The sequence below is a fragment of the Caloenas nicobarica genome, chromosome 1, assembly GCF_036013445.1.
Source record: "Caloenas nicobarica isolate bCalNic1 chromosome 1, bCalNic1.hap1, whole genome shotgun sequence".
Classification (NCBI taxonomy): domain Eukaryota; kingdom Metazoa; phylum Chordata; class Aves; order Columbiformes; family Columbidae; genus Caloenas; species Caloenas nicobarica.
In genome coordinates this window covers 107,145,248-107,172,630 of record NC_088245.1, presented here as the reverse complement: position 1 = coordinate 107,172,630, position 27,383 = coordinate 107,145,248, and the positions used below count along the sequence as shown (strand labels likewise).

Below are 27,383 nucleotides of genomic sequence, written 5' to 3'. Positions count from 1 at the left end.
TTGTGAGCTATGGAGGAAAAGAAAATACTAGTTTAATAATGCACTAAGGTGATGATAGCAAAAGCAAAGCTACAGCTTTCCATAACATTAGAGTTGCTATATTAAGCTTTTATACTGCAAGAGATTAACAGTGACAGATTCTGTTGTAGACTAGCGAAAGCTATTGCAATTCTTGCAACTTTCACATTAATCACATTTAAACATGCTGCTAACAGATGGGCATCATGGAGCGCTAGGTCTCTCACAAGCCAATACTAACAAAAAGCATGTCTAGAAGATCTTGTGGCTTCTGCAGTTCAGAGAGATTGTATATGCAAGTGCTTTATTATTGTTTTTATTGTACATCATCTATGATTACCAGAAAAGCTCAAGTTAAATAGATGACAGACTTCAGCATACCTGAGTGGGAAGGGAAAGGGAGGGGGACACAAAGGATCAAAACAAGACCACCCACACAAAGTTCCTCTAAGTCCACGTTTCACATGCACGGTCATGATTTTTCCACTACACAGGGAAAACCTTAGATTCTGCACTGTAAGTATTCCTCTGACACTACTACCCTCAAACCTTTTCCCAAAGCCCAGATGCAAGCCCAAGCTGTGACAAGCGAGCTGCCAGACACCAGCCTGGCTGGACAGAGGATGACAATCTGCCCTCCCCTTTCTTTAGTGCAGATGTCAAGCTCAGGTGGCCCTTTCTGACTGAAGCTGGGAGAGCACCTGAAGAGAACTGCAGCGTTGGCACTCGGCAGCCAGTTACAACATATCAGACATTTATTAAACTTCCCAGCAACGTTTTTTAATTAAACCAAGTCCCGAGGTACAGCCTCATCTTTACATGACTGTAATTAACAAGGACACATTGTCTATAATGTAAGAAAGCTCAATCTCTATAAGCCAGGGCTTGAAAGAAAGATCAGTAACTGCAAACTTATCCCAAATGAAGGTTAGTCCTCACAGGACAAGTGCTGCAGTTCTCTGTAACAAGAAAGCCTGCTTGCTGAAGGAGGGTGGGAGAATCCCACCTGAGGGTATGGCCTTCATCAGGAAGACTCACACGGTACCTGGAAGCATTTGCCCATGAAGGTCAGGAGCACTCTTCCAACCAAAAGGACTCTATGATTCTATAAAAGACCTTTAAGATCATCGAGCCCAACTGTTAACGTAGCACTGCCAAGTCTGTCTCTAAACCGTGTCCTTAAGAACGTCATCTACATGTCTTTTAAACACCTCCAGGAAGAGTCTCAGCCTCCCAAATTGCTTTTTGTTTACAAAGCAGGTCTGTGTACGTGGGTACCTGTACAGTATTTATCACCACACAACCCAGCTGATCCTCACTGCTTGTGTGATGTCACCTCTGAGAAGAAGGGATGGGCCTTGCCACAGAGCTGAGGAACAGAGGCCTACAGAGCCTGTGGTGGTATCCACTTCACACCACGACATTTACAGAAGTTAAGGGATTCATACAATCACGTGATCCAGAAACTTTCTCTGCTCAACAGTGAGAGACAGGTTCACCTTTGAATGGGATGGACGGTCTCAAAGTTTAGACTGTTAAAACTTGGTGATCTGAATCCCCCTAACAACCTTTGCCAAAGCCCCCATGAGAAGTCAGCAGATGAATCCAGGCCTCTTAAGCACTAATATTTTAGCTGCTGGGCCCTCCTCCTCGTCAGCTTCAACCTGCAGAGCTGAACATCCTCAGCGCACTCAGGAGAGGGACTCGGCACCTGGATGGGTCTGAGTCTCCTCTGCACATCTACCAGCCATTTACAGATAGCAGCTGAGTCCACATAAAAGCTACCTGCTGTGTTTTCTCATAAATGAAATGGTACACGCATGGCCCATTGGCAGAAAAACAAACAGAAAAAACACTGTAATTCCCGTGCCACTTTCCAAACCGTCAGGAGGCCAGACGCCCTGCGGGGCTGGACCTGGGCAGGGTTGCCTCTGAAGGGAGTGAGGTGTTGCAGCTACAGCCCAGCAGGAGTTTCTTCCAAACCATATCACACCCCCTGACACAGAGTAGTTGCTCAGGATCGAAAAGATAAACTCCTGTGTGGACAGTTAGATGGCAATTCAATCTTTAAGCGAAGACCTATACTGTAAGACTTATTCCAAAGGCTGCAGTGGTATCAAAAACATTTCACAGGCTCCATCCTGGCCAAGCACAGCTGCCTATACACAAGTTTCAGCGTTACTCAGCCTGTAGCATCCTGCTCTAACACACACCATCGTGCCCATAAGGCACACAAAGGAATTCAGTGCTGCTCCACAATGGAAAACTTCCGTGGCAGTGAAAAAGGAGACTCTGGTGTCTGAATATCCTCCTGAGGTGGCTCTTCTCACAGCTGCTCCGAGGAAAACATGTACTTTCTTTCTCTTTTTTTTTTCCTTTGGTAATCATCTCACCACTACACATACACACCATCCACAGCACCACAGAAAAATGACTACTCTAACTATGATGTTTGTTCAGCAGAACTGGAGAGTGAAGCAGAAGATGGTACTTAGGGACCAGCAGAAAAATAACCTCCTTTTGATGCAGCTTGTTCAGGACAAGCCTGATCCTCAGATTCAGGCCCACTGGACACACAGACCAGAAGTTATTTTAAACAAGCTATGTTGTGTAGTACAGCTACAGGTGGGAGAGACACAATTTTCTTGCTATAAATGGCATATGAAAGCAGGAGCAGGATAGCAGACAGGCTTCTGATATGGTTTCCTGGTCAGTATGAAACCAGGTTCCTCAGACCCCAAGCTCATAGTGAGAGCTGCAGAGCTACATTCCAGTTTCCACAATGTGCTTGGCCAGGACTGTGCTGCCATGAGTCTACCAGGGAATGGGGTTTCATGTGGCACTCACAACTGACCCCACAACTCCAAAACACAGCAGGATAAAGGTTGTACAGATTTGAAAGAAAAATTCAGGTGGGCTTCCGTAAGCTCTACAAGGTTGTAAATTGTTCCTGTAGTACTATCAGGACACAAAGTAGTCGAGAGAGCTCTGCCTTATACAGATGAAAATATTATTGGTATATAATTTAACATCCTCATACCCAAGGAATATCATCTCAAAGGAAAAACAATAACTACTTTGACACAGTAGATGTATCTTGGATGAAGAAATATTGAAGTATTGGCCAAAGTTTGACTCAGTTAGCTCCAGCCTTCAATACTAGAGCACTTAATTATGCTATCCAGAATTTAGCTCCAGGGCTCTGTCCATCTGGCTCACGCCACTAAATCAAGAAGCTACAGAAGAGTAGACTGCAGCAAACAAGGTCAGTATGTGCTAACTTTTGTAGAGACATATTTAACGTGCCCAAGGTTGAACTGTCTCAAAAGGAAACAAAGGCAGGGGAGACATTTCTTTGCAATAATAAATACAACACATTCCTTCAGTGAATCTGCAAACTATACTGTAGACTTGCATCACTTTACCTTTCACTTACCCATCTGTTCTCTTGGAAGAATTAATTTAATGAACTTGGCTGAGGTTTTCTACGTTTTTATTTTCTTTTTCAACATTTCCTTTAAAATCACAGCAACAATTCATTCAAAAGCAAAGGCTTTATTCTTATAACTCCTACCAAACTGCATAATTCCCATATCCCCAAGCAAGATGTACCTCACTTCTGGGGCAGGATCGCCCATCCAGTAGAAGAGTTTCCATCAATACCATCATAACCTCCCAAGTCCAAAGTAATCTTCCACTGCGAGAGGGACAGGAAAAGAAGTGAACTCAACCAAAAGATGCTTTTGGATGAAGACACAAAGTCAAAACAAGGAAAGAATAAGAGACATCAATTACCTTCTATTTTCACCTTTTTAATGAGAAGAGTAATACAGAATATTTTCTTCCTTGTTTGACCACGTTGCTGTTAATGTAGCTGTAAAATTCTCCCCTTTATTAAGCTTTTCTAACCTCAGTGACCAATATTATCTTGTCCAGTTTTCCCACTGGTGTTCCTCCTTTATCTAGCTATGTGTTTATGTATATAGATATATAAAAAGGTTTTTCTAGTGACACACAGAATTTTGAGGAAGAAGATGCTATTCAAGCCTCTTCTATTTCAACTATTGTTTATACAGGTCTGCACAAAACTGGACACACTCATTTATTTTATGGTAAGAAAACCTTGTAGTCTCACAGTCCAAGGTGCTGCTTATCAGGTCAGATCCACAACCAAGCGGGAAACAAAATTCCAGAAAGCAAAAAAATAATCACCCCAAGCTGCGACATTTTGCAGCTCTCTCTCACTTCCTTTAACAAATTGCTATTCTGCCGGGTTCTTCAGTACACCACTTAGGAACACGCAAATAAATGAAAAATACTTCTAATCTACATTAATAATTTGTGTTAAGTTCCACTTGGACAATTTCAAAAATGAATAGCCACATTATAGCTGCTGAAGGGAGCTGTAACCCATTCACTCATTTACAGACCCAGCACTCCTCAAACAGGGGTGCTCATTTCCATACCATCCCTATAGGCAGATGATTTTATCGTTGGATCCGATCTAGAATTGCTCTGTAAATTCTGCATGTATTGACAGAGGTGTCTAAAAAACCTGACAGTGCAAGCTGAGCAAATACCCAGGGTCGTACTTTAAACAGGTGGCCAAGTATCAAGAAGAACTCTGAGCACAAGACCAGCCTGCTTCGGCCTCTCTCCTCCTCCTCTGCCAGACACAAGCGGCCAGCTTCACCTGCAGCCAACCCGTGGTCACAGCTACCTTACCACAGCCCTGCTGCCTCGCTGTGCGGGCTGCACAGCTGGCCAATAACAGATATATTGCCGCCAGGGTAGCCCCATGCCCCAGGTGGTGGCCCAGCCCCACAGCCCTGCCCTGGGCATGTCGGCTGGTCCAGGAGTGAGCAAGAATGAAACTGGAGACATCTGCGTGCAGACCAGCATTGCTTTGCCATTTGGGCTTGAAAAGGGACAGCCTGTGGGCTCTGGGCAGTGACTCACACCAGCTAATAGCGATGGAGAATTAACGGTAAATGTTCAGGTGAACCTCCTAGTCTCCATCAGGAGGATTTTGTCCAGAACACAGCCTATCCAACCTCTGCCTGGGCACCAAGGCTGAATCAAGCCTGTGGCAACTGTAACAGAGCACAAAAAATATTGCTGAAGTCATGAAGTAGCGATACTTATTTTAGTCCATTAGCAGAGTAATGACAAGATGATTGCCACAAAATATATTTCAGCTAGAGTGCAATTTGAAAGTAAAGGAACTTAAACCAGTGATTTTAATGTGCTAGGCACAATGAATGCATTTACAACATCTATTAAAAGCAGGTTATGGGGGGGGTGGTAATTACATCTTAGCAGGTTATCGGTAGTTTATTAACTGAACAAGACAGCATCACATTAAAGATAATCAATGGAGAATAAACCACAGTCGTAAAAATTAATACTATTCTTTCTCACAATGAGGGGGGTTTGCCATTGCCATTAAGACAGAGGTAAAAGTGTAGCTGCATCCCCTGCGAAACCATCACGAAGAGGAGTGAAGGATAGGATGGCCCAAAAGAAAAGTCATTCAAGGCACACATTTCCAAAAAAAAAATTAAAATTGAAAAGAAATAATCACTAACTCTGGAGGGGAAAGAGGAATACGAACAAGCAGTTTTGCAAGCAGTGGAACTAATGAAGCCTGTTTTTTTCCAGATTTTATGTCATGCAAAGGACTGATTTTCACATTGAAGAAAGTGTGAGTTCCAACTGAAGCACTTTTTTTTTATGGGGTTGAAACATTTATATAGGATTTTTTCCCTGGTGGATTTTCTATTGTCTGATAAAGAACAAGCCCTTCCTTCAAATGCAGGAGGAATAGTCTATTCTCTCCTTTACCTGGCAGCCTCTTTTATGATTTTTACACTGTGGCAATGTAGTTGAAATTATACCTGAATAAAAGATACAAAATTTCTGAATGACTGGTGTGAGATACACAAGGGTAACCACCGCCTCCCCTGCTATAAATGCACCGAGTGTGCTATTCCTTAATGCTTGTTTCGATAAGAAACCAGGCTAAAAATGGTGTTGTCAGAATAATCCATCCTATGGGAAAAATTTAACTTTGGCATGCTAACTGTGTGCAAGGCTTCAGGCAACGTGCAGCAGAGACCTAGTCTTCAGGTTCCTGCAGCAAGACTTACGGCAGCAGAACAGAGTCAATATGGGAGGGGAGGTGAGATCTCTTCAGCATGCTGAGATAGGAGCCTCTGTGATGATGTTAACTGCTGGGGTACAGGAAGGCCAGAGGAGCTGTGTTTAGCACAGCTCAAAGCTGCAGAAGCTGTGCTGTGCGGCCAGAAGAGGTTTTTGGATAAGTATAAGAAATTCACCTTCCCAAAAAACAAGGAGGTAAAAAGAAAAAAAAAGCTTGCATTCAAAACTTGGACTGTGCAGAGCTATGTAGCTTCCAGGGTAAGAGCTGGGCATGCAAAAGTCAGTGGTCAGTCCATGACATATGCTTTTCTTTTTAAGAAATAAATTCATACATATTTCTTGACTATCCTCCTGTACACAATACTTCACCAGAAACTGCTTCACCAAAGAAAAGAACATGCCTCTGCCAAGAACTGGCGCTCTTTTTCCTGCAAGTCGATAAACAAACCTTGCAGGGAGAAAAAAAATGGAGCTGGTTGGTATCTGCTCTTTGGAGCCACTCTGATCTGTGTGATATGTATTTAATCATAATTAATCTCTCATTTCACTTAAAATCAAATTGCCCCTTATCACATCTCACTAAATACTGAATGCAGAAGAACATGTATACCATCTTAGAAAAAGTTTGCCTCTGAGCATCACAGTGAGTTACTGCTGCCTATCCTGAGCTTCATCATCAATAAGATCTGATTTCTGCAATCAGATCACCTGAAGAAAACAACCCTTCCAGTACCCTTTTTGGAAAAGATTTAAAAAAAAAAAAGACAGGCAAAATTGAGCAGGCACAGAGAATTCAGTTGTGCCTTCAAAGTAACCCAATGTCTGTGGACACAGAGGAATTTTTCAAAGCACCCTGCATATTTCACTCCTAAAAATGGCCCACTTCTGCAGCCACTGACACACACATCTTCAAGGAGAAGGATTAGCAACTTTTCCCCCCAAATCGCCCTTCGTCCAGGCCAACTTAAAGGTCTTTCAAACATCGTTAAGCTAACAAAAAAACTTTGAGAAGGCAGGGGGAAAAGCTGCAGAGGCCTGAAGAAGCTATGCATATTTATAGCACAAACACACCGCCCTACGCACATTCTCCTTAATCACATGCACACGCTAGCGAGACAGCTCCTCCGAACTTTCTCAGGGACTTGGTCTGAGTGGCTATAGTTCAAACTCCAACTGCCTTGGCAGCTGAAAAGAAAGAGAAAACCACGGTGGCTTTGTAAGAATTACAGTGATCCTATTAAAAAAAAAATATGTCATTCTCTGCTGGGACTTAACGTGGCAGTGCCACGCAGCACTCATTGAGTCTAACGGCATTTCAAGCACACAGCTCCTAGTGTAATTAAACCACAGGCTTAATTAGGTTCCCATCACTATTGCTTTCTTCCTGCCTTCAGCCAAAAAGGTATAAGAAAAGATTGTCCAATACAGATACCGCAATTTAAAGTCTCGAGTTAAGAACACAGTGGGTGTATATCTACTATAAAATCTACCCTAAAAACATGCCAGTTGTTAAACTAAGCAGTGCATTTGAAGCAGTTACATATAATGAGAATGTAAATGGAAAGTATTCTAGGGAGATATTTCGGCTAAAAACAGCACATGCCGTATGCTATCTTTTATTTTAATCATGCTCTAAGCCCTGCCTTTTTGAACTTTTTATAAATTCTGCTATCTCCCTTTGCAGTTACTTACATATTGGTATATAAATTCAAAGACGAGAAGCAATTAGGAATGAAGCAAAGACTCTCTCTCTTGATGCTAATACATCAAAGGAAGTGAAAAAAACCTTCCCCCTGCATACACACTGAGTAACACAGAGAGTTTCTGCTCTTCACATCCTAATAGCTCAAGTAGTTCCAATCGAGAGTCTGATGTCAGCCTCCGATTACATGGAGATATCAAGTGATTGGAAAGAGCAGCTTTTGAAAATCCCAGCTCTCTGACTCAGAAGACCACACAGACCTGCAACAATGCTTTTAAAATGCATGTGTGTATTATTCACATCAGCTGGTCATATTTTTTTCCCCACTTTGGGCATCGTAACTTTGCTTTTAAGAGTTCCCTGGGGGTCTCTGCTTGATCTGGGTACAACATATCTAGGCACGTGTGAAGGAAATATGTCAGATTACAGGCTTTTTTAAACAGCCAGCGCTCCCCTGCACTCCATCTCTTTTGCTATCCAGTTTGGAGAGAGGAAGAGCCAGGTGCTGCCTTTAAAGAGCCACGCTGAAGAACTCTGCCTTTGCTAGAATGGACGAGGAGAGGTTGGGACCAGCTCATGCCAGGCAGCAGTAAGGGCCGTCTGCCCCTCTTTTCTCCCCACCTTTGCATATCTCTGCCAGACCAGCCGCAATCTGATCCTTGAAACTGAAGCCACAGAACAAACAGGTGAACCTACATAAGGAATGTCAACAAGACCTGATTCTGCTGATCCAGAAGAGCAGTTGAGCGGCACCGTTGCACTGGATATTTATATTTGCTTCCTGAAAGTCCTTCCCTCAGTCCAAGAACATTTGAAAACTATGCAAGTGTTTTTTGGAAACGCTCCAGGTCTTTCATCTTTCATAAAGGGAAACTACCATCTTTTATGCATCTGAATCAACAGGTGAATGACTTCCGCATGCCCTCAGTAAGTTTTCAGAGTCCACTTATTTCTTAATCTCCACGTCTCTCCTGTACCAGCAGGGGAACTAACCAAAAGTAGAAATTACTCTATTGATTTCACTGGAACACTCATGTTTCTGTATGAACACATACATCAAATGATAAAGGTTTTTAAATAGAAGCATGGAGTTTTAAAGGGGCTGTTAGATGTATTTCTGCTAAACCATCAGATCCACAGTAAGTCTAAGTCTCGTACGGGCCTGGTTCTGTCTTCTCTGCAATTTTACTCCTGCATAAAGAAGACCTCATTGGTCTTAAATGAGTTGAGCCATCTCCACCAGGATTTCTAATAAACCCACTGGAGACCCTTGCTTGGCTCTGGAGTATGAGCAAGGAAGAAGTTCCACCAATGATTATGAGATTACACAGCTATATAGCTGCAGTGAGGTGGGAATTCAGCTTTGAATATGTTTGGATATCAGGCCTTTTGACTGGCAGGCTCTCCGTCTAGCAACAAAATGCCCAAACAGTTCAAACCTGTTACATCAGTTTAAGTACCAGTTGTGGGATGAAAAGCAAGGCACTATAGAATGGCAAAGGGCTTCTATACTATTAATACACCAATGGAAGACCAAGTAAATGAGATTCAGCAAAATTTCTGAAGATTTACATCTGTATAACAGGGAGTGGCTTCAGAGGAAAATCACAGCTGCCTGCTATTCATCTGTTATCAGGCTGTGCCAGATAAAGGCCAGTGAGTCTACCTGAGCACTGGGCTCTCAGAGCCTTTCCACCAAAAGTCTCACTGACCTCAGCAGGACAAAGGATTTTACACACTGCTTTTATCTGCAAAGAGGCCGGAGTCTGCTTTCCACAAGCCAACATGACTGAAGACGACAACTTCCAAAGCATCACACCCCTGCCAAAGCCACCAGACAAATTCCTTCCTGTTACCCTCTATCACATACTAAATGGATGAGGAAAAAAAATCTCAAGCCTAGCCTCTGAATGGTCCTGTTCTTGTGTAAAAGGTCGTCTTTTGCTATTCTGTAAACAAAGGTAAGGAATCTTTCTCCTAAGTGGCAGTACTCTTATCTAATGGTTCTCTAGCTAATGTTGCAGTAAGGCATCCTTACATGAGCAGGTTTTTCTTCCTCTGTTCCTTTGTTGTTCTGACAGCAGTAAAGGTAAGAAGGAAAGCGGACGCTTTGGCCTCCTGCTCCTTTCGACTCTGCTAACTTGCCATCAAACCTCTGCATTTAGAAGAAGCCGAGCACTGATGAAGTTCTCCAACTTTCCCACACCCACAACTTGGGTTATTTGCATTCAAGAGCAAACTACAGTCAAGTGCACCAGAGAGGCAAGTTCTCTAACATGAACGAGTACACAGCAACCAGCACAACCCCCAAAAAATGCACCTAGCAAGTAAAGCCAAAAGCCTTTCTTCCTTTTCCAAAATGACAAGTGAAGAGGATGTGTCATTCCATTTGGGCAGGTGCAGTACACAAAGATGAAGGTGATCGATTACTACATCCAGCATACAACTGCCCTTCTGTGGAGGTTTTATTCTGCACCCAACAAGGCTTTGCCAATTAATAGGATTTCAATGTACAACGGGAGCTCTGAATACATCCTTGTGCCTCATGTCCCCTGGCCTACATTAGTGTGTACCTCTAAAACTGCAACTACCCTTACACTTAGATATGCTTATACACTATAAAGCACTATAATACAGAGTTAAGGGAAGCTAGACATCTGTTCTGATTTGTCTCCAGCAGTATTCAAGATATTTTTATGTAACTATATCCAACCCATGAAAGTCTACAGTTATGCCTCAGTGCAACAGAAAATCCATACAATTAATATGGAACTTTAAATTCTCAAGGATTTTGTGAAGCTGGGATAAAGTGCAACACTTATCTACCCAACTTGCACTTGTTTCTTTTTTCTTTTAAGATGGCACCGAGACTCTCAAGGTCTCATGTACCTGCCTGAAGATCTCTGCTCACCAACAGCCTGGGATGGCCTTACGATGCAGCTGTATCCTGAGATGGAAGCATTAAGGTTTCCACATCCCATTTCAGCAGGGATTGAGCCTTCAGCATACTAAGTCAAGAAGGAGAGTCATTATCTGATGAGCTTTGAGTCCAACATATGTTTTGTAAAAGTAGTAGGATTGTGGCAGAAGGCACATAAAAACCTTACAATTGATTAAACATTTCCCTGCGGTGCTCAAAACCCAAACAGAAGAGCATTATGTCAGGGTGTTAAAAAAATAAAAAAAAAACCCCAACACACACCATCACACACCACTCCCTAAAACTCTAAAACAGACAAAATCAAAACAAAACCACCTAAAAAGTACGGTGAAAGAGACTAAAAGCAAAAGTGAAACTAGCCAGGCTGTTCTCAGTAACATACTTCAAACAAACAGAATAAATAAATGCAGAGCTTAAAATGATAACGAACCTGTGCACAGCTGTGTTTTTATCTCAATACTGACACTTTAGGAAAGAAGAGAAACCTACAGGGGAGCTCACTGCAGAGATCTGGGGGCCTCTGACGAGCCGAGTAACCCGGGAGATCCCCACACTTCTGAGCGGCTGTATCACTGACTGCAAGCACGGAGGAAAATTAGGAATGGAAAAGTGGAGCAATGAAGATACAGCAGGCAACCTCTGGAAACGATACAGCATTTAGAAAGACTGGCTACTGGTAACACATTGATGCTTTCAGAAAAAAAAAAAAAAAAAGCCTGGAATGTGTGGAATTCTCTGGGATGCCAGGGTGCAAAGAGGATCTCGTTAAATAGGGCTTTCAAAATCTGCTGCCCGGTCATTGCCGATTATTCAGAAAGCAAGATGGCTTACATCATCAGTTTCTGAAAAGTACAATATTCCACTTAGGCTGCCAGATCTGTAGTCCCCTAGACTGAGAAATCATCTTTCCAAATAATAACAGAGGCACCGAGACCCGAGTCTACACACAAATCCAGCACTTCTCCTACATTTCTGTATTACCAAGATAATCAAGCATCTAATAATAAAACTGGGCAGTACCACACTGCTCAGTTCTCCTGCAGGCAAAAAGCAAACCCTAAGCAACTGCCAGACTGACAACAATCATGTTATTCCCACATGGTTCTGCTTTAGAAGCAGACCCTGGAGCTGCTCGTGATGAAAAGCAGTAAAGTACTTGGAGTGGCAGAAGGGCAAAGTAGTTAGTTCAGGAGCTGAGTAGGAAAACATTTCTCACCCTTGTTTCTCTTCCAGTCAGAGGGTGGGGAAGGATTCATATTTGCAAGATGCTAGCTGGCCAGAGGCTTATAAGAAAGATGAAAGGACAAGCAGCATCTGGGAAGGCAGAGGCGAGGGACCTTGAGTTTTTGAAGATGACCTGCTTGTGACTGCCCAGAATCAATCCTTTATTGTGCCTAACAAGATTTTTCGAATCACACTTTCTGAACAGTGCCAAAAACAAAAGAGCAACACATAGGTAAATATCCTCACCAGTAGCTCAGCAGAGGAGTTTAAGTACTTTTTGGGAAGCAAAGCATACACAGTCTTGCAAATGTTCACCACTTCAATAGCAGCAGAGTTGAGAATGTTAATGCCTCATGAAAATGACAGCAGTAATGATAAGCATTACTGGAAAAATGTCATTTTTAATTAATTTCAATTTTCTGTTAATATTCCCTGAACCCAACATAGATGTTTTATTTGAATACAACAACATATAACTTTCAATATAAAATACAACATGCAAAACTGTACAGTATGCTATTTTCAAGAGAGCTCCTTTCCTGCTCCCCTTTCCCTCGGTATCATCTCTGCGATTGCCAAGGAATGGCATTCTGGCGAAGGAATGGAGGTAGGGACGCCTCACTAACCACTGGCTCCAGTAGCTCCCAAGATGGTGTTAGCCCATTGTTTCCTTTTCCTCACCCAGCCTGTGCCTTCACAAGGGAATTTCAGAATCCAGCTGGCTTATGAGGCACAGAGAAAAAGGCCTTCCAATGTCACAGCTCAGTATCTAGGGCATGTCTGGTAGCATTATTCTCAAATCACTGTGCTGCACTTGGTGTTAGAACATCAAGAATGTCTCACTGTGGCAAGGTAGCCTAGCAGTTTTAAACTGAGTCCTTAAAAAGCATGTTCTTGGGCTGCACTGTTGTGGAGCTAACACACTGTACACAGTGTCTCCGTCAATGTGCCAAGCTGCCCAGCACCTCCAGACTCCTGATATGTAACAAGTTCGATGTGACCATTACAGTCATGCCATGGGTGCAGTGGCTGCATGCCGGTCACCAACTTGTTCCTTGTGGTGCGAGACCAAACCTCCAGCCAGTTCTGAGTTATTCCCAGATGTGTCATTTGGGCTGGACAGCCAAAAGACAGCCCAGAGGCCACCTCATCATGCCAGTGTTTGCCAGAGGAGGTGGAAGTCAGTATGCTTTAATGTGATGCTGGTAAGGTCCTGGGCAGACCTGTGACCACCTGCAATTGCTCTTTGGTTTCAAAAGAACAACTGGGTGCAGCACCTTGAGTGTAATACCGTCAGGAGTTAATTTTGTAGGCACTTCATGCTTAAAACAAACATTAGCATAGTGTTACTGAAAGTAATAATGAAGGAGGAGGTGTCAGCCCAGAAAGGAGAAAGCACGCTAAGATTATACACTACAGTGAGGATGGGCAGTTTACTGCTATGCAGTTTTATCTGGCCCTTGGAACAGTGAGCAGTCTGGAGGCCAAAAGGAGGTGTTGCTGTGGACATGTATGGATTTGGGGGATGTGAGGAGATGTGCAGAATGGTGCTGTTCAGGTCCAGATCTCAGCTGAGACATTCAGACATAGAGCTACATAAATGCAGCTGTGCTGGTCCAACGCTGGATGGGGAATAAAAGCAGCCGGAGCGTGCAAAGAAGTTGACTGCTCACGCACATTGGGTCGGTATGGAGACTTTAAAGGACATGAGGCACAGCACTGCATGGAGAGAAGTGATGAGGACTGGGTGATGTGCCTGCGAGTAGCTGTGTAGCTGGAGGAGAGACAGACACCTACAGGAGGATGGATAGTGGCAAAGCCCAGCACTGTGGAGGAGCCCTTGGTTGACCAAACCGAGGGACATCCACAGCTCTATCAGTGCCACTGTGCTGTACATTATATAGGAGGGAGGAGGAACAGCAGGCAGACATGGGGAAGATCATGATCAAAAGTCTCTCCCCTCCTAAAGAGAGAAGGATTTAAAAGAAAACAAAAGAGCACCAAAGAAGCGGATTCTGCATTTATCATCACAGGGGGAAAGCCAGACTCTCTAATTAAGCGCATGACATAACTGTGCTGCGATATCAAGGTTTTGCACTGTGATTTGAAAACAAGCTGCATTTGCACAATCCAGAAAGAAAAAAGCCATACAGATTAGAAAGGCTAAGCTCTGCTCTCACTTACATTAGTGTATAGGCACAGTTAGTTACTCAGCTCAAAAGACTTACAGATGAGAATGTGATACAAGGAGTTTCATTTCCTCAGACAGTTCCCTCACTACATTGGCCAAGCCTGCTTCTCACCGCAGTTTCCAATCACAGCCCAGCACTCTGCTCTGATTGCACGCTCATCCTGAAACCACAGAAATCCTCCCTCGGTCTGATCTACGGTTGATGTATATTAATATATCACCAGCAAAGTCACTCTATAGCTGCCGAAGATATAGTCTAAATACTACTGAATACTTAAGGCTTGATTCTGTTAATCAGTACAGCTTCACTGATCCTAGAAGAGTTACTTATATTTCCACACCCCTCCAAAGGGGAGAAAACCCAGTGCACGATTTTTTAAATGGTACATTCAGGTTCTCATCTACCGCAGTGTAAACTCACTTCACAGTACTTACTGAAGGTACTTGAGATTTAGAGGGGAACAGCAGAAGGCAAAAACTAAGCCAAATTCCCCCTGGAAGCTATCGCTTTTCCTAAACCAGATATTAAGAGGACAGCACCGACACCAACCTCTGCTATTCTAGAATTCCAATCCACAGCCCTACCTATCCAAAAAATACATATTCGCAAGCGCTCACGAAGCGTATGCGCCAGTGAGAGTACAAAATCATTACAATGCTGTGAACACGAGACATATTCAGCAGAAATCAGCAGCTGTTAGGACTACGGAGCCTGTCACCGCTGTTACAGTTTGGGTGAAGAAGCAGCAGGATTCAAGCGCTTACTGCTCATAACACAAATCGCATATTGCCTTGATCTTTTTCTTCCCTCCCCTCTCCGCCCCCCCGCCGGCTCTTTAGGGCCACTCTTTAAACAGAAAGAAGTCATTAACCAAACTTCCTTATTTTATGGCCCTGAAAGTTGGCTAACGACGAAGCGGCTTTATTATTTCTACTTAAGAGCTTAAAATTTCGATCAGGAAGTCAGTGACACTTCTAAGGGGATGACAAACCCATCCGGGAAGGGGGACAGGCAGGCAAAGGGAGAAAACCCAAAGATGCCCGGCGACGGGAGATCATGCCCACCCCCACCACCCCCCGGGCCGCCGCAGACAGACCCCGGCCTCCTTCACGGCCAAACCCTCGGCTGCAGAAGATGCGCCCCGAGAGTCTCGCCAGGCAGCTCCTTACGTAAGGCACAAACCACTGACATCATCCCTCCTGCCGGCATCACCGCGGCGCCCACCGACCCGACCCGACCCGCGTCCCCCCGGCACGGCCCGGCCCCTTCCCACCCTGCCGCTGGGGCTCCTTTCCCACCGGCTCCTACCCCAAACTTTGCACGGCGGGTTACCGGGGTGTGGCTTCGCCCGCCGGGCGCCCCGGTCCGGCCCATCCCGCGGTACTTACGCACTGCCTCCTGCTTGGGGTCGAGGCCGCGCACAGCGCCCTGGAGACCGGCGATGCGACCGTGCAGCGCCCGGACGCGGCGGTGGGTGCCCTGGATGTCAGCCTCGACCTCCTGGAAGAGGGTGCAGGCATGCCGGGCCACGTCGGAGAGCTGCCGGAGGATCCGCGAAAGGGCCACGTTGCTGACCGAGCAGAGGTCCAGCACCATCAGCACCGCCGCCGCCTCCCTCTCCCCGCCGCCGGCCGCCTCCGAGCCCTCGCCCGCCGTTCCCGGCTCCTCCGGCGGCGGGTCCCGCAGCGGCGGCTCCGCGCCCCAGCTCTCCTCCAGCACGGAGGCGGCGGGCTGCCGCCGGCACAGCCGCTGCGGCTCCACGGTCCGCTTGGCGAAGGGCATGGCTGAGCCCTCGGCCGGGGCTCTCCCGGGCTCCCGCGGGCACTGGCGGGGATCGCTGCCCTCCTCCTCCTCCTCCTCGCCGCCGCTCCTTGCCCCGCCGCCGTCACTCGCGGGCAGCCGCCGGCGGGCGGCTCATCGTGTCGCTCCCCCACCGCGCGGGGCTCCTGGGATGCGGAGTGGCCGCCGCGCCGCCGAGCATCCGCCGCCGCTGCTGCTGCCGCTGCCGCCGCGGGCAGCCGGGGCGCATCCGCGCCGCCTCGCTCGCTCGCACGCCGTCCCGCTCCGGCGGCGGGTGTGAAGGGGCGGTCCGAAAACCCGGAGAGAGGAATCCCGCGGCTGCGAGGAGGAGCGATCCGCCGAACCTCCCGCCCGGGAGGGAGAGCGGTGGGGCGGGGGCGGGGGCCGGGGACCGGGGCGGTGCTGAGCGGCCGCCGCCGCGGGGAGGCGCTGCAGGGTCCGCCGCGCCGCACCGGCGGGGGAGCCGCGGCCCCGGGCTGCGGGGAGGCACCGGGGGACCCTGGTAGGCGGGGGCCGCTGCTCCGGGCAGACCTCGGCCCGGCCGGGGCGACTCTTTTCCTCTGCCCCCCCCCCGCTCCGCCCCAGCCCGTCTCCCCTCCGGCGGGAGCACTGCTCAGGTGCGAAGAAGATGGAAAAGATGCCGAGAAGGGCAAAAGGAACCCGAGTCAGCAAGGCCCGACCACTGCAGGAGGCTGGTGCCTGCCCACCACTGTCACCTCTCAGGGCACCGCAGTGGATACAGCACCCTCCAAAGTCAGGTGGATGCACTTGGGCACCCAGATTCTCAGAAGGTGTTGGCAAAATCTGGGTTCTAGTCAGACAAGGAGCACTGTTTCTGATGCAGGACAGCTGAGCTTGCTCACATGCAGTCCTGAAAACTGAATGTGCCTAATGAGCAGGCATGAAATCTGAATGTAACCTGTAAATTATTGGTGGTAAATATGCAGAGCAGATACCACAGAAAGAGCTACCGTAAAAGGAGAGCCAAGTGGCTGCAAATGCAGGCATTCCACAGCTAGGAAACATCAGCTTAAGTTTGCCCACTTGACCTTGACTTGTCATCCTTGCACACATGTGTTGCGATACAGTCTGTCATTGCATGACCACATACAGTCAGCTTTCAATTACCTCTGGTCAAATAATCTAAGCTGCAGATATCTGCGCTGGAGAGAGTGTTGCTTTCAACCCAGTGATAGACGCACCCTGGGCTCTGTGGGCACAGCGACCTCCTCCTGCAACAAGCTTAGATCTGGAGGGTGGATACGGTTCCTTCTGCGGAGCTGGAAGTCTGAGCTGACAAACTTTGCTGGCCTCGCTGCTGGCTTTTGGCATGGACAGTTCATGTACCTTCATGCTATGCCTCTGGGAAGGGGAACACACGACCCCACAGAGCTAGCACGAGTCTTTAGCTCAAGTTTCTAACTCGACTTCAAATGGGCAGTCCTGGCCTTGTGCTTGGAGGGAGAGGAGGGCACGGAGCCTGCGCTGCCTGCCCCAGTCTCAGAGCCACCTCTCCACACCTCCAGGAGGGGCTGAGGTTTGCGCCAGTGGGACTGGGGTAGGGACATGAGAACTGTCACAGATCCAGGGGCGGTGCTCCAGCAGCACTGGCAAGACTTCTTGGACCCGAGTGGAGCTGCTTTTAAAATCACTGGGGCATTTGCACCCCATACTCCTCAGTTTCTTCTGCTGCAGGGTGTCTTTTAGCCCTGGTAATGGGGCACAGACTGTACTATTCTTCCCACCTGTGGGAGTCATGGCATGTTATTTATAAGCAACTGAAAGGTATTTTACTATTTCACTTGAGATTCATAAAGGAGGAGGGTTTGATTAAGTTTTGATGCTACAGAAAGAGAGCAGCAGTTGTCCACACTGGTGGGGCATCAAGAGAGATGGATCACAGGAGTCAAACCTATTGGAAACAGCATTATAGCACTCACCAGGCAGGTGCAGGAGCTGCCTTGAGGAAAGCATCTCAGGCACTCATCCTACCTCTCTCTTGGGCACCACACTGAGCCACTAGACTGGGCCATTCACAACAGGTAAAAGCTGCAAGAGGCAGAATTTTAGACTGTGCCTTACCGCAGCCTCCTGGTTGCATGTAATGTCTGACCAGCTCGGGTAGGACAGGAACTCTGCAGCTCTCTTCCTTTCCTTGAAAACAACGCCTTGGTTCTTACAGGGTATCCCTACTCATCCTCAGCAAAGCTACCAGAAGCCAACGCTTGCTCTGCCTTTACTTTTCCCACTTTGTTATTACTACTCCACATTACCATAGGCTCCATGGTCTCTCTCCATCACAGTCTTGGAGAGGTGCAGCTCACCTTGGAGACTCCCATGAGAACTGTGTGACTTCTGTATGTAGCAGCATGAGGCATGCAAATCCACGCATGAGTGAACTTGTTTAACGAAGGCAGGTCTTGCCAAGTCTGTGCATCTCCACCATATGGAGGATATCTTCATTTTGGAGGTCTCATTGCATTTTTGTCCTTCCCTCCATGAGTGCAGATGTTGCCATTTTTCTTAGTCTTTAATTGCAAATGGAACAGACTCCACACATAGCTTCTATCAGAAAGGTAGAGATGACATCTCAATTTCCTTGGTCAGAATACAGCTCCTATCATTGCAGGTGCGAGAGGGTCAGGTAATGCCTTGCCCCAGTCATGCACCTACTATATTTTTTCCATCAGTAACACCGGGTGGTGCAAAACCAAATGCAGCAGCCTCTCGGCAGCCCATGGGATTGGTCTTGGTGTGTCAGTTCAACAGCAGATATAGTAAGTGGGAACAGTCCCAAAGGTTAAACTCAGCCTCAGGGGATGGGTGTCTGGAGGCTCTCTCTGTAGCCAAAGGAGAGGAAAAAAAATTCCATGCGGGATTTTGAATGCTTAAAGTTGGGCCTCAGCTCTGAAGTGCCCCTCAGAGAGGCTTGTCCCTATGCACTGACTGTAGGGGCAGCCCAGGGAGGATAACTTCCCTGGGCTGAAGTTAAACCTCGAGAGTATTCCCCAGGGTATTAATTTGTGAATGCGTCAGCCTTGACCAACCTTCCGCATCAGCAAATTTCAAGAAGCACTTACAGACCTCAGAGATTGAGACATGTCAGAAAGTATATCAGTCATGAGCAGAATATGTGAAACAGTTCCTTATGTACTTATTTATGGCAGGAAAAGCCTCTTACTGGACTGTACTGCTTTCTCACATGTGCATGAGCCTTGGTTGCCATAAATTTAGGTTGGGATGCTGCTGTGCGTGGCATGGGCTCTCACTCATGGCAATGAAAGGCTGCACAACCGTTTGCTTGAGAGACACATAAAATATGGGAATGGAACAGGGGGCAAAAAGAGTAGAAGAAAGGTCCTACTTGAACTCCCACCAGTGCTGCTGCTGACAGGCACCTGGTCATAACCTACAACAGCTGCTGTGCAGGTTCCCAGCCCCACACCCCAGCTGTACTCATCCCCTGGCACGCATTTGCTGCTGATATCCTTGCTAGGATTTTTCAGCAACACCAGCTAGGGGATATTCAGGCTGATGACGACAGAGGGCAGGACCATTGGCAGATGAGAAGGAATCTGGTTTCCTGCTGCAGCGAGCCACAGGAAACAGGGAGTTGGGATTAGGCAATCTCACCAAATTTGGGAGAGCTGCTCTGGCCTGCTGCAGTATGTCTTGTTCTGCAGAGCCAGAAAGGGAGGAGAGGCTGATGAGTGCTGTAGGCGATTATCATTTCCTTCTCTTTGCACAGCTGTCAGGAGGATGCCTTTAGGCATCATATTAATGAAGTTGTGGCCTTTTGACCATAGTGTGGCATCTGTCATCACTGATGCTAGCCCCGCCCCCCCCAAGTATATCACTTATTTGTTCTCAGCAAAGATGTCACAGACAGAACATTGCCAAACCTGTACCCACTTAAGCTAGCAAAAAGTATTCTTGTTCAGAAACTCCCTTCAAGGTTCAGCTGCCATTCTGCACTGAGACCTGACAGTGACACATTCATTGATCACACCAAGACCACATTAAAGGTAAAAGCCCATAAGACAGGAAGGTAGAACAGCCAGGGCCATCGACTGTGAGTCTGGACCTGCTCATTTCAGATTCTCAGCCCTGCCAGTTTGTTTCAGCAGGAACATGTTAAGACCATGTCCAAAACATGGGGCATTAGGATTTTAGCTGGGAAATACTTTTTCTGAAGAGGATCCCTGGGTTTGAATGGCTTAGTCAGGCAAAAGGCTGGTAATTCAGCTTTTGACAATACATCCTCTGTTTCCCGAAACACTTTTCTGTTTGGGACATGGAGTTAATTTCATCCTTTGATGTGATCTGGCCTTCTAGCGGAATACTGCTAATGTACTGAGGCATACATCTTCTTACTTCTAGTTCCTGCTTCCATACAACTTTATCGGCACAATCAGCTACACAAGTGTTGACAAAGCATGCAAGAGACCACAAGTCTCTTCAAGGAGATGTTACATGAACGGGTATGGATAGGTACAGGTTTGAGTACTGCCTGTTCATCCCTGCCCCTGCAATCTTTCCCAATACTCACAAATATGCTGTTGCTGCCCCTTTGCCATCACCACTAACCCCGTGCAATCTAAATTTTCTTTTTTCCTCTAGGCCTGGGCACCCTTTTTCCTCACTGCTCTTTGAAAAGGAGAATTTTAGGATTCTCAGTAGGGCTGTTTCCCTTGCACCTCCTGGTGAGGACATGTACAGGCATTAGAGCAGTGATTGTTTGTCTGTGTTAATCTCTCTCTCCTGTCCAACTGGATTTCCCCAGGCACTTGTGCTGTCACCAGTTTACACTGATCCAGCCTGCTACTGCTCTTTCTGGTAGCTGTATTACCATAAACCTTTTCACTCTTAAACTATGACCCCACTGTTTTAGTCACTGCTTTAAGGGGGGGAAATGCAGGGCCTGCAGGAGTGCATGTACTGGTAGAAAAAGGAATAACTGGACTCCACATGGTGCTGCAAATCATATAGTGCAGGCAAAACAGAATTTAAAAACTGCAAGCTAACTCACTTTCTCCAAACCCTCTTAATTATAGTCGTTACAGCGTTTACTTGTAATCAGAGTAGGAATGACATTTCAAACTAAAGAGTGATTATTAAATTGACACTTCCTTTAGAATGTGCCTGAAGTCAAGGCTGACATGCTAATTGAATTTTATTAGTAAGAAACGTCTGTTTTAATAACTAAACTTCTTTATCTCTCTCGCAAGTTCATGTTAAGTGCACACCTGCTGAATGTTTCCCATCACTGCTACCTGGCATTGTTAGCAGAAAAAAACCTCATTGGAGCATCCCCTGAACAGCAAATGCTGTGATTTCCTTTGATACCAATATTAGTTTCACATTCATACATCCCATTGACTGCTAGCACTGAGAGATGTCAGGGCAGAAAAATGAAAGCTGTTTAAATACCATTATCATTTAGGCCTTTGAAAATAATAATGGTTAAGTATGGGCAATAAATCCAAGATCAAATCATAATGAAGTTGGGGTTTGTTGGCAAACTTCAGGGTCTCTCAAAAACCATTAAATGGTTCCAACTGCTCTAATATGACGGGTGTAAGCATCCATGCCATTATCCTAGAGAATACTGATTCTCTGTTTGTTGTCTCAGAAGAAGGGAGTTATGTAGAGGACATCTGGGATTCCTTCCCTAGACTCCACGCCAGAACACAGCACAACAGATTTACTGTGCTGCTGGAGCGGTCTCCAGCTGCAAGCTGGACTTCAGGGAAAGTAAGTTCTACAACATGGGCTATGCTACCTTGTTTTAGGAAAGGGCAGGTGAGTATTTCTTCAGATGTCAAAGCTCTCAAACTAAAGTCCGGCTCTATTTTATATAGGAGGAATCTGCTGGCGCAAAATTGCCAGTGACTTAAGCTGAAGAGCAATGATGCCTGTCTGTCTCCAGCCTATGCAGAGAAGTGGTTAATTTAATCTCTACAGTCCAAGTGGGAACATTCAGGATGACAAAAAGTTAACAAAGATGGTTATATCTTAAGACACCACAATAAAAGAAGAGGCAGACAAAAATAGACGGCATTCTTTACAGAGAAATATAATCTACTCCAGGAAAACAGAAGGGAGAAGGAGATCTTCTACTTGCAGTGTGAGATCCATCCACCTTCTTTGTTGATCTGACTTCTTAATTACACTTGATTTGATAGCAGTGGGGGTTTAACCTGCACATTGTGGGTATTTTTACTGTTCTCTTTAATTTCTCCTGCTGGCATCAGGCCGTTTGTGCACATCAAGCCAAGTGTGCAGTCTTGATTCAGGACTCAGCTGACCTGAGCTGGCATTTTGCCTGTATTAGGACAGTGGGAGCAACAGTAGTGTCAAGAAGAGAAGATTTATTGGGAACAGAAGACGAACACCCCATCATCCACAGATGATCATTTGTTCAATTGTAACAACACACACTTTTACACTTCCCAAAATAATTTGGCATGTGCTCATTGCACACTGAATGTATTGTAACTCTCTATCATGCCATCTAAATGTGGAAGTAATTTCACAGAATCGCAGAATGTTAGGGGTTGGAAGGGACCTTGAAAGATCATCTAGTCCAATTTCCCCACCGGAGCAGGAACACCTAGATGAGGTTACACAGGAATGTGTCCAGGCGGGTTTTGAATGTCTCCGGAGAAGGAGACTCCACAACCTCCCTGGGCAGCCTGTTCCAGTGTTCCGTCACCCTCACAGTGAAGAAGTTTCTTCTCAAATTTAAATGGAACCTCTTGTGTTCCAGTTTGTATCCACTGCCTCTTGTCTTATCTTTGGTTGTCACCGAGAAGAGCCTGGCTCCATCCTCCTGACACTCACCCTTTACATATTTATAAACATTAATGAGGTCACCCCTCAGTCTCCTCTTCTCCAAGCTAAAGACACCCAGCTCCCTCAGCCTTTCCTCATAAGGGAGATGCTCCACTCCCTTAATCATCTTCGTTGCCCTGCGCTGGACTCTCTCCAGCAGTTCCCTGTCCTTCTTGAACTGAGGGGCCCAGAACTGGACACAATAGTCCAGATGCGATCTCACCAGGGCAGAGTAGAGGGGGAGGAGAACCTCTCTTGACCTACTCACCACACCCCTTCTAATACACCCCAGGATGCCATTGGCCTTCTTGGCCACAAGGACACAGTGCTGGCTCATGGTCATCCTGCTGTCCACCAGGACCCCAAGGTCCCTTTCCCCTACACTGCTCTCCAACAGGTCGTTCCCCAACTTATACTGGAACCTGGAGTTGTTCCTACCCAGATGCAAGACTCTACACTTGCCCTCGTTATATTTCATTACATTTTTCCCCGCCCAACTCTCCAGCCTGTCCAGGTCTCACTGGATGGCAGCACAGCCTTCTGGTGTGTCAGCCACTCCTCCCAGCTTGGTGTCATCAGCAAACTTGCTGACAGTGCATTCTATTCTCTCACCCAAGTCATTGATGAATATATTGAATAATACTGGTCCCAGTACCGACCCTTGAGGCACTCCACTATATATAGGCCTCCAACTAGACTCTGCCCCATTGACCATGACTCTCTGGCTTCTTTCCTTCAGCCAGTTCACAGTCCACCTCACTACCCGATCATTCAGACCACACTTCCTCAGTTTAGCAGTGAGGATGCTGTGGGAGACAGTGTCAAATGCTTTACTGAAATCAAGATAGACGACATCCACTGCTTTTCCATCATCTAGCCACCTGGTTATGTCCTCATAAAAGGCTATGAGGTTGGTCAAGCATGACTTCCCCTTGGTGAAGCCATGCTGACTGCCCTTAATGACCCTCTTATCCTTGATATGCCTTGAGATGGCACCAAGTATAAGTTGTTCCATCACCTTTCCAGGGATAGAGGTGAGGCTGACTGGTCTATATTTACCCGGGTCCTCCTTCTTGCCCTTTTTGAAGACTGGAGTGACATTTGCTTTCCTCCAGTCCTCAGGCACCTCTCCCGTTTCCCAAGACTTGGCAAAGACGATGGAGAGTGGCCTAGCAATGACCTCAGCCAGCTCCCTCAGCACCTGTGGGTGCATCCCACCTGGACCCATGGATTTATGGATGTCCAGATTGCTTAATTGCTCCCTAACCCAATCCTCATCAACCAAGGCAAACTCCTCCATTGTCCTGACTTCCTCTGGGGCCTCAGGGGTACGGGGCTCCTCAGGACAGCCTCCGGCAGAGTAGACAGAGACAAAGAAGGCATTCAGTAACTCTGCCTTCTCTGTATCTTCTGTCACCAGGGCACCCACCCCATTCATCAGTGGGCCTACATTGCCTCTAGTGTTAGTTTTATCTGCCATGTATTTGAAGAAACTCTTGCTGTTGTCCTTGACCCGTCTTGCAAGGTTTAGTTCTAAGGAGGCCTTAGCTTTCCTAGTTGCTTCCCTACATCCGCTGACAACAGCCTTATATTCTTCCAAAGTGGCCAGCCCCTTCTTCCATGATCAGAAATTTCAAGTTTCTGTATTCTGGTGTCAATCCAGCTTGCAGTTCATGTCACCAAGACCTGGCCAGTAAAATGTCGCTTCTACCCCTTACGCTCATGGTGAGGAGCTGAGGAAGGACCTACTCTGGGAAAGGCCAGGCCAGGTCAGTGCCTCCACGCTTCTCACTGCTTCTCCCAGAGGGGAGGAACTTCAGTTTGGTTGGGTGGGTGTTCGCCTCACCTGCACCTTCCTGTGTTGTGGCATTGCCTTATCTCACTCAGCCCTGGATGCTGCCTGGAGATCAAGCTAGTTTTGCATTTCTGAGAGAGAAGGGCAGGTCCACATTGCAGCTTTCCTTGCAGCGCCTCATGCCAGCCATCCTCTGGCGGTTTTAGGCAAGCTCCTGTCCTTAAGCTCGCTGATGTGCATTCCAGCAGAGGAAAAGCAAGAGTGAATCAGGCTGGTTTCAGCTTTCCAGACTTGTGAGGGAGAGCACATTAAGGTATTTTAAGCCCTGGCCTGCAGTGTGCAGGCCATATTGCAGCTTGGTGTGGCAGTTTAATTTATCAGAATGCCTACGCTCCAGGGGCCCAAAATAGCAAAAAAATAAGGAGAAAATCAAGTTTGAAGACCATTGGGGCAAGTGAATGCAAAAGTTCATGCTGCCCTGCACGTACTCTTTCCAGCTGTATGATTTCCATTATGAATAAAAGTTTGTCTGCCAGGAGTAAGTCTTTGATTTTGAAAGGAATCAAAATAACAAAAGATAAATAATTACTTAGTAGGTGGGCTAATTCCTTCTTCCACGTCTTTGTCCACAACGGAGGCAAAAAGGGTAGCTTTACACTCAGTGGCTTGGCAGTACTTCCAACCCTCCACCAGCAGAAGGGAAAGGCACCCTAAACAGTAATATTTTAACTCTTACTGTAAAGCAGCAAAAGCTGCCCTTGAGCAGGCTGAATAGTTCCTACATGTGACAGTACCGGTGCTGGAAGCAGAGCCACCATCCCAGCTTTTAAGAAAATCTTCATCTGATACAAATAATTTTTAGTTTGAGGCCACTTGTGGTCTCATCATGGCCAGTCAAATCAGCTTTCTGTTTTGTTTCACTAACAAGTAATACTTTAAGTGCTCTGAAAATGCACCATAATAGGAAAAGTCTGACAAAGTAAGTGATTACCGTTTCAAAGGAAAACAAAGTTTATAGAAGCATGATTAGTCATGTGCTCTTAAGCCAGAAAAATATGGTAAAGAAATTGAAAAGTTATCTTTGGGGTTTGAGAGAGATGCAGAAACATGTTAAACAATGGGATGTCATTAGAATCTGCATTTATTTTAAGGATAAACAGAGCTATTATACAGTTACCCACCTTCATATCTACTCTTTCTGTGTTCTAACTAAGGAACTCTCTTCCTTGTGTACAGAAAAAAGACAAAAACAAAACCAAAAAAACCCCAACCAAACAAAAAAACCCAGCCCTATCCTGTTTACAGTTGAGCTGCAAGATACTTAAAATTATTCCTTCAGATTTTATACATTAAGTCTGTCTGCTGGCAAGAGGAAAACCCTCTCATATTATCTAATTATGGCTTCAAGCAGCACTAATGAAGAAGTTGCTCAGGCTGGGGCCTGTTCTCTCTTGTCTGGAGGCGTCGACAGCGAGTCTGTGGTTGTGGTCATGCAGGAGCGGGGAGGGAGGCTGGGGCTGTGGGCACAGCAGCCTGCAGGGTCAAGTTCAGCACTCAAGAGTGTAAATGTAGAGTTAGGTCCAAACCTAGGATTGCAGCCTTGGTTTGTGAGGCTGAGACCCCCATCGATGCCTCCTTCCCCCACCGCCCTCGGCGGGGATGTGTCTCGGGGGCAGCTGGGCTGGGTTGGGGTGGAGGTCTTTGTGTTTTTGAAGAGGTGGGGTGTGGGGTTGTGCCAGCACAACCGCGGCACGTGCCGACAAGCCTGTTCCTGAAAACAGGCTGCGAGCCAGCGCGAGGAACCGCTGCCCAGCTTCAGGAAAGTCATGTCTGGTCGATGGTGGGTGAGACTCAGGTTATGTTCACTGAAATCGAATGAGCTGCCCATACCAAAGTAAAATAAGGGGAGGTTGGTGGCAACTCAGGCTACTCAAGCCAGGCTATGTCTGCACTCCTAGCAAGGACTGAAGCATGGCATGGAGATCACTGACTTTGCCAGTTTGGTTTAGCATCACAGATGCAACAATTTAGCTGTAAAACCCACTGTAAAAGCCTAACACAAAACTCACAGCTGATCTCTGTGCTGCCATTCCTGACCTGTTACAGATTCCAAAACTAAATGGTTTAGGGTTAAGTGTGATAATTTTCTAAACATTGTTGAAACTGTGGCATGGGCATGCATGTAGTCACACCATAAAGAATACAGAGTACCACAGGGAACAGGCTACCAAGAAGAATCATAAGGAACTCCATTGATAGCTGGCCTACATGAAGAGAACAGAGACCCAAACTCAGATATGTGTTAATGGGGATTTTCTTCTACATCTTATTAACCTCTGGGATGAAGAATCCAGCAAAGCTGTGATTTATTTACCATAGCTGCAATCAAAGGATACTGCATAACTTAGTGTTCTGGCACTGTGAAAGTTATTTGCAATAATGAATTTTTTAAATTCTTTGGAGAAAAGCGAGTGCATATTCCCTTCCCCCATCAAATAAAAAAAAATATTGCAGAGTAACATTAAAAGGCTCATTAAAAGCAGCCAGGGAAAATAGATTACAGAAACTTCAAAGACTCATGATACTGGTTAAGAATCAGCTCTCTTTTTCAAAGAAAATATTATTAGCTAATCCTTGAAATTTGGGTTTTGGCAGATGACACAGTATTTCCTGCAGGTGCAGTAACAAGCAAGTATTAAAAGAGTTTTGGTAATG

General features: G+C 46.2%; 1 protein-coding gene across 1 annotated transcript in view; it reads right to left on the bottom strand.

Annotated features, from left to right (window-relative positions):
* The window catches only part of NHS (NHS actin remodeling regulator), a 261,448-nt gene extending 245,332 nt beyond the window's left edge, over positions 1-16,116 (bottom strand). Inside the window, exon 1 of the mRNA XM_065636211.1 lies at positions 15,628-16,116. Coding sequence (XP_065492283.1) covers positions 15,628-16,021 — 394 coding nt within the window. The 5' untranslated portion in view covers positions 16,022-16,116. The remainder of the gene's footprint in view (positions 1-15,627) is intronic.
* Positions 16,117-27,383: the final 11,267 nt, after the last annotated feature.